The sequence below is a fragment of the Urocampus carinirostris genome, chromosome 16 (assembly GCF_059441175.1).
Source record: "Urocampus carinirostris isolate Australia breed hairy pipefish chromosome 16, RoL_Ucar_1.0, whole genome shotgun sequence".
NCBI classification, from domain to species: domain Eukaryota; kingdom Metazoa; phylum Chordata; class Actinopteri; order Syngnathiformes; family Syngnathidae; genus Urocampus; species Urocampus carinirostris.
Window position 1 is genome coordinate 15,797,370 of NC_142364.1, and position 21,232 is coordinate 15,818,601.

The 21,232-nt window shown below is 41.1% G+C and overlaps 1 protein-coding gene across 2 annotated transcripts in view; it reads left to right on the forward strand.

Moving 5' to 3' along the window:
- adamts6 (ADAM metallopeptidase with thrombospondin type 1 motif, 6) overlaps nucleotides 1-21,232 on the forward strand; it is a 124,132-nt gene that overhangs the window by 73,516 nt on the left and 29,384 nt on the right. For both annotated transcript variants that reach the window (XM_088319701.1, XM_088319702.1), the window contains exons 12-14: nucleotides 6,861-6,968; nucleotides 14,429-14,574; nucleotides 17,858-17,921. In XM_088319701.1, the coding sequence (XP_088175827.1) occupies nucleotides 6,861-6,968; nucleotides 14,429-14,574; nucleotides 17,858-17,921 (318 nt within the window). The remainder of the gene's footprint in view (nucleotides 1-6,860; nucleotides 6,969-14,428; nucleotides 14,575-17,857; nucleotides 17,922-21,232) is intronic.

The following is a 21,232-nucleotide window of genomic DNA, read 5'->3' on the forward strand; positions in this document are numbered from 1 at the left end:
CTCTCTTTTCTCTCTCTTTTCTCTCTTTTTCTTTATTTCTTTCTTTCTTTTGTACTTTTTTTTCTATTTCTTTCTTTCTTTCTTTCCTTCGTTCGTTCGTTCCTTCCTTCCTTCTTTCCAAACAAATGCCATCGGGTGCTATGTGGATTGTTATCACGTTCAGGAATCCAGTGGCGTCAGAAGAGATCTATCCTAGCTGCAGGTCCGGCTACTGCTTACAGTTAGGGTAACAATGCCGCTAAGCTACTGCTGCGGGCCAACGCCAGGTCCATTACCCATGAAATGAATGACCTGGAGCTACAAAATGGGAAACGCTACATTTTTAGACGGTTTTATTTTAATCATCGCAGGGATCTGGCTTAACTCCAGGACACCGATACTTGCGCTCGGCTAGCCAGCCGCTTTCTAAATTGCTTTCTTGCACTCCTGATTTCGTTTTACTTTTGTATAATGACAATAGAAATATTAATTCAACTGCTATTATGTGTTGCTTGTTGTTTGTAGATCTATAATTGGTAATTTATTACTTTCCGAGTCGGTAATGATATCATCTCGTGGTCATTTTAACCCATTGGGGGCTTATATGAAAGTGCAACGTTTCTTCTGGGTTTTTCACTTTTGGCGGGGGGTTCCGATCCCCATTAACCGCGAAAACCAAGGCATCTGTGTACTCCCCTAGCCTGACAGTGGCCCAAGCCGTTCACCTTTCATTCGATAGTGAAAGCAAGTGGCGCAGTGGATTATTGAAAGCAGCTGGCCCCAGGAAGTTGCAGCAAGCAGAAAGTGGTAGTTTTCTGCTTTGTTGGGGAAGGAGGTAGGAAGGAGATGGTATACTTAAGGACACGGCATGTCAGAATCCACGTGCTGGATCATACCTTCTATGCCGACAACTACCGTCCTGTATGAGCCTTTGAAGTGGAGAACAGAAGACGACCTGGTTATATTTTTATGTGGCAAATTCTGCCTCGGAAGCTCAAACAGTTTTAGAACTCAATTTTATTTTTTATATGAATCATTGGTGCATGCTTTACAGATTCAAGAGCTTTGGTAGAGTGAGATTGAGATGTAGTCGGATTTTTTTCAGGAGACCTCTGTTTGGACCAGACTTTTTAAATCCACCATGTGTAATATTTCACCACTAGATGGCACTGTAACATCTAATGCGAACCAGTGTTGAGAGCGGAGCGTAGCAGCAAGATGCCAGACAAACATGGCGGCAGCTTCTAGGTAGGGATCCACCATGTAGAAGAAATGCCAATCCCTCGACCTATGTTTTTTTAAATAAAAGTTAACATTGGTATTGTAGTTCAGGTATTTTTGCCTGATTTTCAAATCAATGTTTGTTTTTTTCTACTGAATGAAAGTTTTTTTGTACCACTAGGAGGTTTTCAATATTACACGCTGTCCTTTTAAACTTAAAAACCCAACAGTTACTATTAATACAGGAAATCCCCTGTCAAGAAGACCCGGAGGACCCGAATGCGTGACGTTTCTCACACAAGCTTTATTTTACAGGAAATGGGGCAGTCATGCACATTAACCCAAATGCCAGTGATTCGGCGATCATAAGGCAGCAGTCTGGCGTGGAAGGACAGGTAGCCAGAGGCCGACGAGATCGATACCAATTGCACGAGCAGAAATCAGACAGAAGGGGTCGATACCGGGCAGGACGGGACAAACAGGATAGATATCAGGCACTGGAGACTGGAGTCCAATAACAAGCAGGACGAGATAGAAGGAAACGATACCAGACACTGGAGATCGAAATAAAACAGGACAAACTAGACAGGAACGCTACCAGCCACTGGAGATCGATATCAAAAAGAACACAATAGTCGGGAACGAAACTGGAGATTGATATTAAACAGGACAATAGACGGGAACGATACCGGACAGGAAACACAAGCAGGAAACCGGACAGAGTCAAAACCTACATCTTGTGGGTGCAGAGGTTCGTTGACAGACTGACAAAGGATTAGTGAGAGCACTGAGCTTAAATGGGAGGGAAGCTAATCAGTCAAGGAGTCGCAGCTGGTGCCAAATGGGCAGGGCCAATTGGGCGCCATGGGCAACCGTCACATCCCCAGAATATGACATTAATCCATTCTTAGGTTGGAATCGCAAAGTGAATAGTGGGGGAGTAGGAACCTATGGTAATAAGTAACTCATGTTTATTTGTATAGCCCTTGGCAACGAGAGCATGAATTACAGGAGTTGACAAAAAGAACATGCATCTATAGCCAGTTTTAATTTTATTTACTTTCGATGTGACATAATTTAAGCTGGTCGAGTGGAGTACCAGGTGGATGCAGAAGGGAAGATGCTGCGGATTATGATTTTTATAAAATTTTTATGTAAAAATCCGCTTGCAGATCGTCATGCCCTTAGAACGTATCCAGTGGAAAGTAGTTCAGCCAATTACATATTCCAGCATTTTCATGATGCTGTGGCAAAGGCACAACATTTTATATAAAGTCGCCCAATTGCAGTCAAGCCTGAATAGGGACGGAACTCTACATCCGCATGAACAATGCAAAGTTTGAATTTTTTAGATTCGCAAAATAATTATTTGTAGATGTCTTATAATGGAGAAAACGCTGTAGAGAGGGGCTGAAAAACATCTTATTCCACACTGTAAAGTGAAAACGTTGTAAGGCAGTGTCTTTTTATCAGGGAATCTACTTGACCCTTTGCACACATGAGACCATGACTAAGTGACAGAAGGTGCTGATGCCATAAACTGTAGTAAACAGGACTTCCCAGAGTAGACCACAAAAAAGCTATACTATTCAACACCATTGTCAATGACTAGTTAAACGAATACTGTGCAGTTGTTGGTGTCGCAAGCCAGAAACGGAGACAGGACCCAGTAGCGTTCGTTTACTCAGTTTTATTGATAAAGAGAGAGAGCAGTGCTTGCTTCCACGATCTGATGATCGATGGACACGGGTAGCAGGTGGCAGGAACGCGGAAGTGGCACTTCCGTGTCGAGCGAGGATAATCGTAAGCAGCAGGGATACTGTTCGCCAGCCGGGACGGGAGAGCTAGGGCGGTATCGAGTCCAGAAAAGAGGTCGGCAACAAGTACCAGGCAGGAGAAAACAGGGCAGGAAAATGCCGGAAGGTATGGAGCTTGCCTAGCTGGGAGCATAGGTTCGCAAACGGTCTGACACTGGTAACTGGGAGCCGGGGGGGTTTAAAAAGTGGCAGGGAGCCAATCAGCGACCAGGGCTGTTGGCGCCAACGGGGCAGCCGCAGGTGCCCAGAATCAGTAATCATTGCAGTCGGATGAGGTGGCCGCCTTGTCAGAAAACACAAAGAGCGGTTCTGTATTTGGAGAAACTGAGGATATCAGGGATAGCTACTGACATATTCACAGATCAAACGAATCTGTACCACTATATTGTAAATGGAGTATCCCCATGCACCAGTGCTGATCAAAAAGCTCATTAAAGTCTGGATGCTTACCAGTTCTTTCTAGCTGGTTGGGTTACTGCAGTGCCTCTTAATATGTTTCTGTCATGTCCCCCCTCGGAAGAGGAAATCCTCCAAGATTGTTTTTTAATATTTTTTATAAACTGATCACATCAAATTGGTGGGGATAAAACACCGATTGATTGATATTGGTGGTAACACGGCACCTCCGTCCATCCAATCTAAGCCTTTTGGCACATTTTCTCAGAAAGAAAACTCGAGTGTCTTATCAGCGTCATTGTGTTCTTAAAGTAATAGCTTAATTATTTGGCTTCGTGCTGTCCGCTGCCAACATTTTTCACATAGCAAGAACTTCCAGTCTTTCCTCGTCTTTCTCCGTGGTCGCAGTAGAGAGCTACATAGGTTTTGTCAAACTTCCCCTTCTTAGCTTTCAGGAGGAGACTTTTGGTTGTCTCTTTACCGTCTCTCTTCGCCTGTCTCGCATCCGTTTTGAATTTTTTTTTCACGGGGTCACTTGAGTGTCTGCTCCACTTCGTGTCTACACTTCACACTCAATGCTCATACGTACTCTGTGTTATATTCAATGCGTGGAAGCTAAATGTAAACAAAGCACTCTGCCAATGAGAAGGCCACTGCAATCTAGTGTATTGGAGGTGCAATTACACTTTATTCTTGTAAAGTTTAAAAAAAAAAATCCCCAAAGTCAGACTTGCCCGAGATCCCCTTGACAAAGCCTTGCGCCCCCTAGTAACCCACTGAGTAACTGATGAGACACTAGCGTTAGCTGTGTATGCTAATGTGTATTATCCAGGATGCCGTCAAATCTTAAATGGACTGTAACCGAAAGCTGTTCAAATTGTTGATCATTTATGGTCTTTTTGAATAGGCCAATGCATTTAGCTGCAGTAGCTCTAGCTAATTCATCGGTAACTACATTGAGTGTCTTGGACGTGACTTGTACTTATTTAGCATAAAACTTCTCGGAAATACAGAAAACGTAGATTTAATTTCTTAAACAATTTAACTAAGTGAACTCCATTGAATATGGCCGAATAAGCCGCATTAGTGTCGTCAGAGTCTCTGGGAAGCATCTCTTAAAGTCCTTTAGCTCTCTTCTTATTAGCCATCTTTTCCCCACACAATGGCGCGCCGGCTCCTCCCATGGGTGTGCCAGGGAAGCAAAAACGTGGTCGGAATCAAAAAACAGGTCGTAGCCGGAGACAAACGGGGAGATCAGGAACGGATTGGTGGAAAAACGGGTGCAAAAAGCGGAGCCGACGGGAGTCAGAGTCTAAGTGCTTGCCTTGTAGAAACAGAGGCTCGCTGACGGACTGACAACAGGCGAGTGAAAGGACTGAGTTTAAGTAGGACGGGGAAACAATCAGGAAGCCAGCAGCGGCTGGCCCCAAACGAGTGGGCACAGGCTAAATTAATCAGTCATCATGACACAGTCTTCATCGAAAGGGATATGATAAATTACCAAATTGGGCTTAGAACCTTGCCTGTTGGCACAGCAACAAAACACCATTGTAAAAAGTCGTGGCCATATTCTTCTGCCGTTGTTATTAATATTGTTTTTACCACAACTGCTTATTCAACCGCCATCTACTCAGGTGCTTTTGCCATCCGTCATGGCGCTCATACTTCCGGGGAATGCAGCGTAAGTGTCAGTAGGGCATAAAACCAAGAGTTCTAAAGTCTGGATTTTCAAATCTGAAAAGGTTCGAAGTCAAATTGGGGGACAACTGCCGGCAGCTGAAGATACATTTTTGGGTATCAAGCTCATGTCAGAGACAGCAAAGGCCTCTAGAATAAACACTTTTGTGTTTGTGCAGACACTCGGTAAGACTAAAGATATTTGAGGGGCCGGCGGGGGTCATCTTTAAGACTTGGGGGGCCCGTCGCTGAGCCGGGAATGAAACTTCCTTCACGTCGCTTTCCGGCTTGATGGCGAGCTGAGCAAGCCTTAGTCACGCCGTTCGTCCCAATGACTCGGGACAATCAAACGCACCAAAAGCTTTTACAGCCCCCATTCATTCCCATTTAACGCACATTTCGGTTGGAAGGGCATACAAAAATACTGTAGGTATACCACAGAAATCCCACTATGGAAAATAGTACTATGGAAAATGGAAATGCTACAAAAAATGATAGTACTACAAAACTACTACTATGAAAATACAACAAATATACTACAAAATAAAACTAAAGGAATTCCACAAATCTATTACTATGGAAATACTACAAAAATACTACTGTAGAAATATCGCAAAAATACAACAACAAAATAAAACTACATTATTACTACAAAACGACCACTATGGAAAAACTACAAAAATACTACAAAAATAAAATAACAGTAATACTACAAGACTACTACTATTAGAAATACCACAAAAATACTACTGCAAAAAATATTGCAAAAATACCACAAAAATAAAACTACAGTAATACTCCAAAACGACTTCTATGGAAATACTACAAAAATACTTCTGCCAAAATATTACTAATATTCTACTACATAACACTACAAAAGTAAAAACACAGTAGTACTACAAATATAAAAAATAAAAACTATAAATACTACAAAAAACTTTTGTAGAAATACTCTAAAAATAAAACTACAGTATTACTACAAAACAACCACTATGGAAATACTACAAAAATACTACAAAAATACTACAAAAACAATATTACAGTAATATTAAAAGACTACTACTATATAAGTACTACAAAAATACTACTGCCAAAATACTACAAAAATAAATTGTTTCTCTCTCACTCCTTTTCTCTGCATTTCTCTCTCTATTTATCATTCTTTTTTCTTTCTTCTGTTCTTTCTTTTTTCTTTTTCTTTCTTTCTACCAGTCTGTCTGTCTGTCTGTATTTTTTTCTTTTTTTTCTTTCTGTCTGTTTTTTTCTTTTTCTATCTTTCTTTTTTCTTTTTTCTTACTTTCTGCCAGTCTGTCCGTCTATCTGTCTGTATTTTTTCTTTTTTTTCTTTGTCTGTTTTTTTCTTTTTCTATCTTTCTTTTTTCTTTATTTTTATCTTTCTTTCTTTCTTTTTTTTCTTTCTGCTGGTCTGTCTGTCCGTCTTTATTTTTTCCTTCTTTTTTTTCATTCTGTCGTTTCTTTTCTTTCTCTTTTTCAATCTTTCTTTTTCTTTTTAATTATTTTTTCTTTTTCTCTTTCATTCTTATTGTCTTTCTCTCTCTTTCTTTCCCTATCCCTCTTTCTTTTTATCGACTAGTCCTAGTATAGTGGCAAAATGCTGCAAAGAGGGTGGCCTTAAACCATCTTCTTCCACACCTTCAAGTGAAACCATTGTAAGGCAGGGGTCACAGTGGGGTATGCTGTAATACATCCCGCTTGACGAGAATATTGGCTAATGTGTTCTGATCAACTCGCTTTTGCCTTCTTTCCTAGGAAGTGTGTAGAGAGCTCTGGTGCCTTAGTAAAAGCAACCGCTGTGTAACAAACAGTATTCCTGCCGCCGAGGGAACCCTCTGCCAGACGGGGAGCATCGAGAAAGGGGTAAGCAACTTCCGCCGAACGGCTTCTCATTCACTTTGGTAGACTTGCCATTTACATCAGTACCGTTATCACTCGACCAAAAACCTTTTCCAAATGCGACTTATCAGCAGTGTCAGGCATGTTTCTTTAGTAATAATTACTCACCACTTCACCCAAAAAATAACTGAGTTAGTAACTGAGTTACTCTATAGTCAAAGTATCACAATACCCGGGAAAGTAACTAGTTCCGTGACTTTGAAAATAATATGCAATATGTCAAAGAATTTGAAATTTTCCGAGCAAAACACAAAACGCCGCAGTGACGTCTTTGACCAGAGTTGTATAGAGATGCGACTTCCTACTAGAACCGAAAAAGAGAAAAAAAAAAGTAGACAAAAAAAATGAAATTAAAAAATGAAGAGGGGAAAAAAATAAAGAAAAGATAAGAAAAATAGAGAGGAGTAACAAAAAACATTAACAAGAAAAAAATAAAAAAGAAAAGGGAAAAATGAAAAAAGAGAAAAGCAAGAATAAAAAAAAAGAAAATGCAAAAGAAAATAGAAATGGAGAAAAAAATAAAACAAAACGAAAAAAGAAAAGATGAAAGAACAGTTTTTATGGGGGGGGGTACCCGTAGCAGCAAGGTGGCCGACAATTATGTCAGCTCCCTCTAAGTGAACCTATTTTATGTCAAATAGATACAAATTTCTTGACCTACAAGTATTTAAAAGAATGAACGCTCACAAGATAATTCGTTGTTTATCTTCTTTCATTTAAATCGATAGTTGCGTTTTTAGACCAATGTTTAGTTGGTTGGATCCCTTAATCACGAAAATGGTATGGGGCACCATTTCATGTGGTGTGTCTTGGGAAAGTACAGTCTGCTGGCACACATCACTCTCTAGGCCAGCATATGTTTCCACCTGGTCTTGAACCGGGGACCGTTCGCGTGTTAGGTGAATGTGCTGACCACTGCACTACGAATAAATAGGAAGCATTATATATATCACACACTGTCCCTTTAATGGCAGTTTTTGCGGAGTATAGCTTTATTTGATACTGATTGATTTTCATATGATCCTCCCCCAATTTTTTTTTTAATATCTTAATTTGTATAACCTTTTTTAAAGACCAATGGATTTTTTTTTATCATCACTTTTTGTCTTTAAAAAAAAACTGATTTCCCCAACCTCACCAGGACCCCAGCGTTGCCGTCCCCCAGCTTAATTGAGATTGAGACCCCTCCTATAAAGGAAAGAGTATTTACAGCGCTAACAGCAACTTATAAATCTCAGAGCAATCGGGCAAAAACTTTGAAAGATGGCTTCGATAAAACACTCCTGTGGCGAAGAACAGAAGTGGGGAATCATTGCACTTTTTGGCTGTCTACAATCTTTTTCTTTTTTTTTTTCTCTCTTTTTTTCTCTCGCACTTAACTTCTGTGCGACTGCTGTGTATCTTGGCCGAGCTAACAATCTCAGAGATGGATATCTGAGGACACCGGCAAACCACACAGCTAGCCGATACTCCAAGAGGGGAAATGAGAACAGGTTCATTTAGTAACTAATAACAAGCATGGAGCGTTAAAGGGACGGTGTGTATCATTTAGTGCCTCCTAGTGGTAGTAAAAAAAAAAAGGCCATTCATGATCAAATAAATAATATTGATTTAAATTGTAAGCAAAAATATATAAACAATCATATGAACATGATTTTTTTTGATTACTCGTACATGAGGCTCACCTGGGGTGGGGGCTGACATGATTGTTCGCCCTCTTGCTGCTACGTATACCCTCAAAACCTGCTGAAGGATGAGCAAAAGATGGGAAAAATGGTGTGGTTTGGTCAGTTTCCATAGTTTGCATTATTTCTAGTTATTTTAGTTGACACAATACAGTGGTCATATAATACACGTTGTCCCTTTAACTAAAATGTTTGCTTATTCCAATTTCTTTTACCGTGAAGTTCTCTTTCCACAGTTAATGCTAATCTTGCTAGCAAATGCTAACTAGCTTATCGTGACGGCCCGTTTGATGGGTAGAATTTTTTTTAAATAGTTTATTTAGTGTACCTGTGTATCTATACCTGGCAACTTTAGCGAATCAATGCCCTTATTAATGATGGCAAATCCCCTTATTAAGCAATAATTATAATTATAATAATGATAAGATGGATTGGACGCAGGTGTAAGTAAGCAGATCAGGTGATGTTATTTATATGAAAGTGGAAGGAGATTGTACTGTCAAGGATGACACCCAAACTCTTAGGGTTAGGGAAATATTATGGAACTGTCAATGGAGAGAGAGAGAGAAGGTGTCTAGATTGAATTAGGTTTCATTGCTGTTTAGTCTGACAGTGAACTATGATTTTATTTCAGATAGGCAGGTGAGGGAGGGGGTAGGAGTCTGGAGTTGGGTTTGCAGGAAAGATAGAGTTGGGTGTCATCTGCAAAGCAGTAAAAATAGATTTTACAGAAGATATGTAGGTTATGAAGTAGGTTATGAAAAGGAGGTGCCCCAAGACAAAGCCCTGTGGTACCCCTGTGGTGACTGGAGAAGAGTCAGAGGAGAAGGACTTGAGTTGTGCAAATTGAGTGTGGCCTTTGAGGTTGGAATGGAAACATTGATGGAGTTGTGGGTTACTCCAATGGGTGAAAATCTGCTGGGGAGTATAGGGAGAGAAAGTGTATCAAAGGCGGCACTTAGGTAGAGGAGGAATGTAATAGAGTAAACCAGAATCAGCTACAGTAAGGAGGTTGTTGGTGATTTTAGTAAGTGCCGTTTTTGTGCTGTGACATGGACGAAAACTGGACTGAAAGTGTTTAAATGAACTATGGGAGGTGAGATGTGCTTGAGGTCAGGAGGAGACTTATTCAAGAATTTCAGAGATGAAAGGTAGGTGGAAGATAAGGGCACTGGTTATTGAAGTCATTAGGGTCTGAACCGAGATTTTTCAAAATGAGCATTACTGCAGCAGTTTTGTGGGCAGACTGGAAAATACAGGTGGAGAGTGAAAAATTAATAATGGCAGAGATGAGGGGAAGCAGAGAAGAGAGGCAGGACTTGACCAGGGATGAGGGAATTGGGTCAAGCAGACATGTGGAGGGCTTGGATTAATGAATCAGGTCAGCTAATATGTCTTACAAATAGACAGCAAGATAACCTATTTAGAGTAAAAAAGATAATTTTTGATACGTTTTTCTTTTATTTACCAAATAAATGCTTGATCTAGGATACCATTTGCTGGTGTTCCGCGACAATATTTGCAATCTACAATCACGTTGTTGTCTGCTACCAGCGACCAAGACTGTAGGGATTAGAGACGAAATGGGCAAGACAAGGTCTAATAAAAAAAAAAAGAAAATAATAAAATAAAATGTGTTATATGGTGCATGCAATTTGAAATCATCATATAATGTATAACATATAAATTGATAGGTATGGTAATCATTACTTGCATCTGGGTGTTGGATCATGTTGTGAATGTAAAAATATCTTATGTTAGCAAAAAAAGTTAGCGGCTACATAAGCTAACACGTAGTCTTATACTTACCAACGCCCACTGAGTTTTTAAAGAACTTTACCTTTTACTAGTATTTTAGTCCATGGCTGGTTTATCTTGAAGCGAGACTATGTCTTTGTGCATGAATCAACCGCTCAAATGATCGCATTTGATTTCTGTTTTGGTAAAAGGTTTCGCTTTCCTGCGTGATAACATTCACATCTTTTTAATGTCAAAAGGTTGGCAAGTACATACGTGGTTTAAAAAAACAGACTTTCTATGGTGTTAGGTTTAAAAAAGTTTGTATTAACAGCAGTTTTACTTGCGAAACTGAACTTTGAGGTATTTTTCCGCGTCTGCACACGATTAAAGCAAGCTATACGTCACCTCCGCGCTATCCATGGCAGTCAGGTTAGCTAGAGACAGTTTTAACGCGGATTATAACGGTTATTGTGGACGGATGGTTGACGCTCTGAATGGGTTGAATGGGAGAGTGTTACGAACTGTCAGCGGCCATTAGCATTAGATCAGTGGAGCCTTTGAGGGTCGGGTCCTGCGGACAACACAGGGGGCCCAGGTTGAGCTGGGGGGTTGGCTTTGGAAGCACTTTTAGAGCACTTTTTAGAGAGCTCTGCCCCGTGGTTGCCCATCTGCCCCGGTTGGGATAGCGTCAGAGGAACACAAGTGTCAGTTGTTTTCTCACCCGCAGTGTAATGAAGAGAGGCCCGGCTAATGAAAAAGGGGTAGTGGGATGGTGAAAATGGGGTAAGGGGATGGAGAGAGGACAAAAAGTGACCCACTGAACTGAGCTTCTGGTGTCCTCTCACCTTGCTTGAGGTTGTTGCGTAACGTAAAGGTCCCTCCAGGAGTATAATCTCGTTTTCCAGAGCTGCCCTAGGACGTGTGGGACAAAGCAGAGGACAGTGGCCTAACGTACTCTGGTTCACCTTAATGGGACAACATATATTGTGTAGTGACACCTTGTGGTGAAAACAAACATCTTACATACAAAAAAACAAAAAATTATATTGATTTAAAGGTAGGGTTCATCATTTGAGGTGTCCTTAAAAAGTTAAAAATTGTCTCTATTAAGTATGTGTTACAATGCCCAACAGAGTTCAAAGAGTCCCTATGCTTTGTTTTCCACTGCGTCTCTTCTTTTAGCTTACGTTTAGCAATCCTGTTTGGGGCGCAACACACTGGGGACTGGGGAGAATGCCCGAGACTGATGCCATGCTCGTGCCCGCGTTTTCTTTTTTCTCTCTGTTAATGTAGCCAGAAAATGTTGAAAGTAAGAAAAAGCCTGCTTCAAGTAGAGTCCAAACACCAACCCAAACCCCAAGAAAGAAAATGGCAAGATTTATTGGAGCGTGTCTAAGAAATGCACTTACTTGCATGCGCATCATGAATGAGCTGACTAAGGCTGCTATGATCATGCAAGCCAAAGATGGTAGAAGGAAGTAAAACAAAGTTTAAAATTCTGTACTTCATAAATAATAAGGAAAATACATAAACAATCATATAAACCTGAAATGTTTAACATACTCTACTAGAGGGAGCTGACCTACTGGCACTCCATATAACCAAAAACCTTGCGAATGGCTGGGCAGAAAAAATGAGAAGAAAAACGGTGCGGTTTTGTCACTTTGAGTCTCTGGAGTTTGTGTTCTCCCTTGCACTTGTTTTTCGGTTGCTCAACACAATAAAGCGACATCTAGTGGTCCAAAAATATGCACTGTCCCTTTAAACCGCTAGTAACCGAGTAGGAATGGTAACAGACCATTTAGTAAGCTACTCCTTTTTAATAAAAGCATCAATAGATAGGTAATCCTCCATTATGAAAAAGAAAATCCACGGAACAAGAAAAAAAATTACTTGATAGCTTGACTTGCTTTTACCTCGCTAAAACTATCTATAATTCTATTGTTTTGGGCCAAAAGTGTGCGCCAAATCACAATCCTGGTCTCACTATTGCCCTCTGCCATGAGGAAAGAGATTTGCGTGCCTCACTCCGCACCGGCAGATGACTTTTGAATAGGAACTTTCTTTTTAAAAACTCGTTTTTTTTTGGTTTTAGCTCTTTGTGCATATATTTACATAATAATTGGTAATGTATAGATGAAAGTAACAAAAACAATCTGAAGAGCCGTTTGGGTCCCAAAAGAGCTAGCTCTTTTTGTGTGCTGAGCCGAAAGAGCCGCTTCCCTAAAACAAGATGGAACAATGCGCGGCAACATTGACGTAATTACGAAAGAAGGAAAAGTTAAGTAGCTACGTAATCTAATTGTGCAGGTGATATTTAATGTAAACCACACTTGTCCTTCTATATTTGAATTTGTCAGTGCTAAAAAACTATACAATAATAATCTATATTTTTAAAAAGCAAACTACTCCACCCTCCGCCTTAGCTTTCCCCCCCAATGCCGCCTCTCTCCAGCAATAACTCGAGCTCACGTGCACGCTTGCTTTCATTTACATACCTGTCCACCTGTACGTTTTTGCGGTACAAAGTACGTTTATCATGCGTTTTAAGACGTGTACGACGTACAAGAAAATCTGTACGGAAAAACGCAAATTAGTCAATAATGGGTACCATCCGGTATACACCGACTATCACGAAACGGCAAATCAATCAATCGGTAGCCTCTATCTTGGTATCGTTTTTCTTCGTTGCAAACAAAGCGAGCGGTTTGATGCTACTGTGCGCATGCATCTGCCGCCTCGGATTTCATGTGGTAGTTATGTAGTGAAAGGAAGACCTTTTCTCTCTCTTTATGTCTCTCATCAATGCTTTTTTTTTGTTATTTAGGTCATGGATGATTTTCAATGGATCAATCTTTGCAAAAATTCGACAGTATTACAAATAAATGCTGTATGCATTTCCAAGCTTATCCACAGTCTCTTTTTAGAGAACCAGCTTTTTCGTCTCATCTCATTAGAGAGCCGGCTCTCAAACGGCTCACTTGCTTTGATGCATTATATTACGAATTATTATGTTGTATAAAGAAGTTAAGAAAAAAGGAAGTATAAAATAAGAAAATGAAAAAAGAAAAAAGGTTTGTGGTTATCCCTTTAAACAGTATATTACGAACAATCATTTAATGCAGAAAATGAATTAATAATTTGAATAAGAGAATGTATTATTCTACTTAATTATATTTGCATGTATTTTTTCCTTCTACAGTGAACGTCCAAGCGACTTCATTTTTGAACTTTTTAATATAATAAACCTCATTCATGTCCGGCAACACAGTATCTCACAACAAAATATTAATTTACAATATATATGATATAACGAAACACATGTACAATATAACATGTTAAACTACATGAATAAACACGTTTGAAAAAAAATGTATGGTGTAAGATTATTTTGTATTTTGTAAGGGAAAATACAACATTTTGTAAGGGCATGGAGCCCTGGAGCTTGACAGGTATGTGATTTTTATGTGCAGGGTAGCTTTTCTTGCGTGCTGAGTCGGTCTGGGAAGTGCGAAATTGCGCACAGCTTAGACTCAAGTGACGCAGATCTCAATTCTCCTCAATTCTTGGAATCTGCGCCGCTTTTATTCTCACCCACAAAACATTTGGCTCACTCAGCAAATACCCAAAAGACAACAAAAGAAAGAAATAATCACCTGTGACAAACAAACAGTAAAACAGAAAAAATAGCATACACAAGCTAGCTGAGTCAGATATAAAAGCCCTATAAGGAGGTCTGCAGAAACGCGTAAATGAAATTATGGGCTGAGTAATGGCGCGATTGGGAGTTAGCGTGTTTAAAAGGGCTCGAAAGAAGGATGGCGCACGTGTTGCTTAGTGAAAAAAATCATCAGTCAAGCGCTGTATAGTCTACATTTCACGCCGGAGCTAATTTACAGCTTGGACGGGACGCTCGGAAAACAATAAAACTGACACTCGTGTTGTCCCGGCTTGTAATAAGTTGCCTCTGGCTGATTGTGCTCTCTTGGCTTCCCTTAGTGGTGCTACCAGGGCGAGTGCGTATGGTACGGGACCTGGCCCAGGAGCGAGGACGGGGCCTGGGGACCTTGGTCCTCCTGGGGGGAGTGCAGCAGGACCTGCAGCGGCGGCGTTTCCTCGTCCGCCAGGCACTGTGACAGCCCAGCGTAAGTAGGCAAAGTAAGCCACAGCAAGCGGAACACACACACACTTGGGGGCTCGTCTACGCGTGTGCGCATATGGTTGGAGCGCGGTGCTTCTCAATTATTTTTTGTCATGCGCCCCCTAGGAAGAAGAAAACACCCCTGTCCTCCGACTATACAGCTATTAATACAGAGATCCCTCGTTTTCGCGGTTAAGTGGGACCAGTACCACCCGAGACAAGTGAAAATCCGTGAAGTAGTGTTGCCTGTTTTGTTTTTTGGCAGCCTTCATTAGAGCAGACAGAGAGATAGAGAGAAATAAATAGAGAGAGATGGAGAGAAAGGTAGGGAGTAGGGGAGAGCACGTTGAAACCCAATATGTATTTTTTATTTGTCATTAATTTTGAGAGCGTTCCTTGATTAAAAGCCTTGCCGACTGCAAAGGAGAGAGGTGGCGGGAGAGAGAGACGGAAAAAGAAAAATAGACAGAGAGAGATAGTAACAGAGAGAAAGAAAGAGAGACAGTGGGAAAAAGAGAGAGAGAGAGAGAGAAAGAAAGAGAGTAATAGAAGAGAGCAATAGAAAGAAAGAGTGTAGGAAATAAACAGACAGAGGGAGAGAACGAGAAAGAAAAATAGACAGACAGAGAGAGAGAGCGAGAGAGTAACTAAGGGAGAGAGAGAGATAGAGGTAGAAAGAACGACAGACAGTGGGAAAGAATGAGAGAGACAGAGAGAAAGAAAGAGAGAGAGAAAAAGAGGCAGAGAGATAGAGACTGAAAGAGAGAGAGAGACAGAGAGAAAGAGAACGAAAGAGAGACAGAGAGAGACAGAGAGGGAGAGAGATAAAAAGAAAAAAAAGAGAGAGGGAAACAAAAACAGAGGGAGAGAGAGAAAGAAAAATAGAATGAAACAGATAGTAATAGAAAAAAAAGAGGTAGCGATAGAAATAGAGAGATAAACAGACAGAGGGAGATAGAAAGAAAAATAGACAGACAGTGAGAAAGAGAGAGAGTAACATAAAGAGAGAGAAAGAAAGACAGAGGGTGAAAGAAAGAGAGTTGGAAAGAGAGGCAGAAAGACAGAAAGAAAGGGAAAGAAAGAGAGACAGAGATGGACAGAAAGAGAGAGAGACAGAGAAAGAAAGAGAGGCAGGGAAAGAGAAAGAAAGAGGGACAGAGAGTGAGCAAGAGAGAGGGCAAGAGACCGAAAGTGATAAATAGAGAGAGAAAAAGAGAGAGACAGAAAGCGAGATAGAGAGACAGAGAGAGCTTTATAACTTACCACGTCCAAGTATATTCTTCTGAAAAATTTGGAATTTTAAAAGTTTAACTTGGGAGTTTGTTACATTTCGTATCAACACTTCACACTTAGTTCTAAACGCTGACGCTCAATGTAAGCCAAACTTCTTCACCACACTGCCAATGAGAGCGCTACTGCCTCCTAGAGTAGTGGGGCCACAGTTGCACTTTATTCTGGCACAGATAGAGCCCCACTATTTAACAACCATTGCTGTAGCGGTAACCGTCAAACAGGACTGAGACTATCGTATGGCCAGCTCATACGAGGGATTTTAAAGGGTGAAACGAGGTCATATGGGGCCCAATCAACAATGTTAAGGACATTTCACAAAAATATATGGTGTACGAGTATTGTAAATTATGGACTACCATCCGCTACTTTTTTTCTACATTTTAAGCCCTGCGGCTTACAATTCGATGCAGTTTATTTTTATGGTCGTGAGAGAACTCGGCGGTGCTTCCCGCCCCCCATATGCCGGTTGGTGCATAGCAGCTTGCCTAGCAGCTGGCCTAGAACTGGTAGGACCAGTGTAATCCGACTGTTTAATTAAAATAAAGCATGGCAAGGGCACGTGGTGGGTGTCCATTCAATGTGTTTTCTGCCAAGGGCTCTGAATGTCAGAGTAAAGAAATTCAATGAAGTGAGGGTATCATGACTGTCTTTGATAGCCAAATGCCTCATCATCTAATTAGTGATGCGCATGAATGGATGAAAACACTGATGTAATTTTAGAATCAACCTTACTCTGTTTCCTTGTCGGAATGTAAAGTCACACAATAATGCACTTCAAATATCAATAACAATTAGAATGAATGACGTCAAAGTTCATCAAATAAGCAAACACAATTCCAATATTTTCCAATTCAGGGAATGTCAAATTCTTTGGTAACACTGGTTTCTCAAAGTTTACGAGTCAGTATTGAAGATCAAAGGAATAATCCAATTCCTACCGCAACCTTGTTGCAGAGCTCTATGAGGAATCAGATCCTTGCTGGCATTTTGGTTACTTGGATAACTGTGATTTCCAGGAGTGAAAAAAACCCTGGGCTTTATAAAGGCCCACAAAAGAAATATATTGTATGTGTTTGTTTTTTGTTTTTGATTATTAAAGAATAAACTTCGACAATGTCAAGCTGTCTGTGGCTACGTGTCAAGAAACATAAAGGGGGCAACTCATCTAAGCCCGGTGTCAGGACCAGAACGGAAACAGGACCCACTCGCGTAACGTTTCTCACAGTTTTATTGGGAAGAAAGGAAAAGATCCGGTGATTGCTGGACGCAGGAAGCAGGTCGCTCTGAACGCGGAAGTGGGACTTCCGTGGCGAGCGATGGCAGTGTCGGGAACGGAAAAAATGGGTCAATAGCCGGGATAGAAGAGCAAAAACGTGGTTGGGATCAGAAACAAGTCGAAAGCCAGGAGAGGAGGGTAGACGTGGTCAAGATCAAACGGATCGTTATTCGGGTCGGGAGAACAGATGTGGTCGAGATCAAAACCGGTCGTAATTCGGGATGGGAGAGCAGACGTGGTCGAGATCAAAACAGATCATAGCGGAAGACAAACAGGAGCAAAAAACGGGACAGGCGAAGAAGTGCTTGCCGTGTAAAAATAGAGATTCGCAGACGGACCGACAAAAGGGGACTGACAGGACAGAGTTTAAATACTGACAGGGAGCCAATCCGTCAACAAGCTGCTGTTGGCGCCACACGGGCGGGGCCAATTTGGCGCCATGAAAACCGTGACACCTGGGCTAGTTATAACTTGTATATATATACAAGGAAATTAGGTAAGTCAAGTGACAATATAAAAATGCAACAGGGACATCAAATATTAAAAGGAGATCTCAAATTTGATTTAAATGTTAGAATCTGCTACCATGTGCAATGTATTCTTAGTATTTTTCGTCTTTTTTTAATCATACCGTCACCGGTGGAGCCCATTTTTGATGCTGTCGTTTCCGTGACGACATGATGTCACCTCTCATTCAAGTGTTCCGTGTCGCATTCAGGCCTTCCGGAGGAGGGAAGTACTGTCTCGGGGAGAGGAAGCGCTACAGGTCCTGTAACACTGCCGTGAGTTTTCCCTTCTTCTCTTTTCTTTATGTGCAACCTGAAGCCTGCGGGAGGCTTTGCTACGCTTTCTGCTCAAGGTCTTTCCAAGGTCAGCGCACAGTTTCCTGACTTTCTCTGTCTCGGTGGAAGTCCGTCGAGGAAGGCGATTTAAAAAAAATTGTGATCGAATTTCCCTGCGAGGGATTATTCCCCACGATCGCGGTGATGCTTTTTTGGACAACAAGACAGCTTTAAACTTTATAGCGTGTAAAGCAACAGACCGGTTGGGGTTTTTATAATAAATTTGTGTTCAGGTGTCCACAATCCAAATCCCCCGTGTCCTCTTTTTAAAGAATTATCTTTTGGGGCCAAGTATGTGAAACATACGCAAGGAATGTGTTTACGATAGTGCTGGGGGTCACCAGCTAAGAGCTCCTTTTTTCTGGTTAGTGTGAAGGGTTAGTAGTTTTATATGCATTGTTTAAATAACAAGTTATCATGTTATTACCATGTTATTACTATGTTATCATTTTGTTATAACCAGGTTGCAATGATTAGAAGCAGAGTTAAAATAAGCTAGAAAAGGTTAGAGATATAATTTTGTAGACCCATCACTTGTTAGCTATATTCAGAACCGGTCTACGGGCTACTTGGTTACTCTTGTGGTAATGGAAATCACTTAAGTGCAGAAAATACGCGAAACCGGAATCAGGTTATCCAGAACGATACCCGATTTCTTAAAAATATATTTTATAGAATAGCATTTTGAAATGTTTTTAGCAAAATCCTTCCCTACCTTCTTACTTTGCAGCTTAAGTGCATCGCAAGTTGAAAAATATCCCTTATCCCTGATCATATATTGCTCTGAGCGGGGGGCCGGTAGAGCGCATTATTGTTGGGCCTGGTGGCTCTCTTTTCGCTATGTTGACCACCAAACAGTGAGCTGCACTCGTGCGGCTGCGATCCATTGTCCCTGATCACAGATTGCTGCAAGTGTGGACCAGTAGAGCACACTTTTGTTGTGTTCAGTGCCCTTTTTTTGCTGTTATTTTTGCCTACACTTGCGGCCGAGATCCATTATCCCCAATCCCATATTTCTGTGAGGAGGCACCCGAAGAAAGCAAGCTTGCCATTTTGTTCCAGCCTAAAATGAAATAGATGGTTGTGGCCTTGTTCCATTATCTGCGGTCGACTATTGCTGAGAGCATGCGCTGGCTGAGCCCATATTTTTCGGTTTGGACAGCTATAGCAAGCTATTGTGGCTCACATAGAATGATCTACACTGTTTTGGCCGCAGTCTATTATTCATATTAGACTCTTACTAACAGTGGGGGTCGAGAGACAATTTATGTCATGCGTGGCGGCCCTTTTTTTCCTTTTTTTTACCTAAAATATATAGCACGCAGCTGGACTGTCGCGATCCATTATCCCGGGTTGATTGCTGTAAGCAAGGCAGAGCGCATGTTTAAAAACTTGAGGGATCAGGTGAGTTCATGGTTTTTGCATATCATAGGGGGTTCCGGTCTCTAATAACTGCGATAAAGAAGGGATTACGGTATATGTGGATTTTTTTTTTACATTTGCCCTTCATCTGCTTGCTTTAGCGCCCGTCTTTTAAATATAACAGCTCAGCAAAAGCAAGCATTACAAGGAAAACAAAAATCAGCCCAAACTGCATTTTCATCATCGACTTCAAGCGCCAAATGACCGTGGAGCGGAAGCCAGACAAGCTTCAGACAGAAGACTGATATTATCTTTGCTCTTCGAATTTACTGCTCGACTATTTACTAATGTGAAAAATGGAAACATGGCTGAGTTCAGTCAGCCTGACAGGGGCCCAGTCATGTTAGGTCAGCATGAGTTGTGTCAAATCCAGTTAGGCATGTTGACGGTTAAGGTTGCGTCAGGTAAAGTGAGGCGGATTATAAAACGGGTTGAGTCAGGTCAAACAACAGTGCATCATTCTTTGTTTACGTATACAATACAGTGGCTTGTGAAACTATTTGGCCCGCTTGAACTTGGTGACCTTTTGCCACATTTCAGACTTCAAACATAAAAATATAAAAGTGTTATTTCTTTGTTATTTCAACAATAAGTGGGACACAATCATGAAGTGGAACACACTTTATTAGATATTTTAACATTTTTTAAACAAATAAAAAACGAAAAAGTGGGAGTGCAATATTATTCAGCCCCATTGAGTTAATACTTTGTAGCGCCACCCTTTGCTGCGATTGCAGCTGCTAGTCGTTCGGAGCATGTCTCTACCAGTTTTGCACACTGAGAAACTAATAATTTTGCCCATTCCTCCTTGCAAAATAGCTCAAGCTCAGTGAGGTTGGATGGAAAGCGTTTGTGAACAGCAGTTTTCAGTTTTTTTCCACAGATTATCAATTGGATTGAGGTCTGGACTTTGACTGGGCCATTCTAACACCTTGATATGTTTTTTGGTGAACCATTCCATTGTAGCTTTTGCTTTATGTTTTGGATCATTGTGTTGTTGGAAGACAAATCTCCGTCCCAGTCTCAGGTCTTTTGCGGACTCCATCAGGTATTCTTCCAGAATTGTCCTGTATTTGGCTCCATCCATCTTCCGATCAATTTTAACCATCTTCCCTGTCCCTGCTGAAGAAAAGCAGGCCCACACCATGATGCTGCCACCACCATGTTTGACTGTGGGGATGGTGTGTTGAGGGTGAAGAGCTGTGCTGCTTTTACACAAAACATAATATCTTGCATTGTTGCCAAAAAGTTCGATTTTGGTCTCATCTGACCAGAGCACCTGTTTGGTGTGTCTCCCAGGTAGCTTGTGGCAAACTTTAAACGACACTTTTTATGGATATCTTTAAGAAATGGCTTCCTTCCTGCCACTCTTCCATAAAGGCCAGATTTGTGCAGTATACGACTGATTGTTGTCCTATGGACAGATTCTCCCACTTCAGCTGTAGACTTCTGCAGTTCATCCAGAGTGATCATGGGACTCTGTGATCAGTTTTCTCCTTGTATGATCGGAAAGTTTAGGGGGACGGCCCGATCTTGGTAGATTTGCAGTGGTCTGATACTCCTTCCGTTTCAATATTATTGCTTGCACAGTGCTCCTTGGGATGTTTAAAGTTTAAAGTTCTTTTTGTATCTAAATCCAGCTTTAAACTTCTCCACAACGGTATCTCGGACCTGCCTGGTGTGTTCCTCGTTCTTCATGACGCTCTCTGCGCTTTAAACAGACCTCTAAGACTACCACAGTGCAGGTGCATTTATATAGACTTCGTTAGTCATTTAGATCAACATTGAATCATTCAGAGATCCTCACTGAACTTCTGGACAGAGTTTGC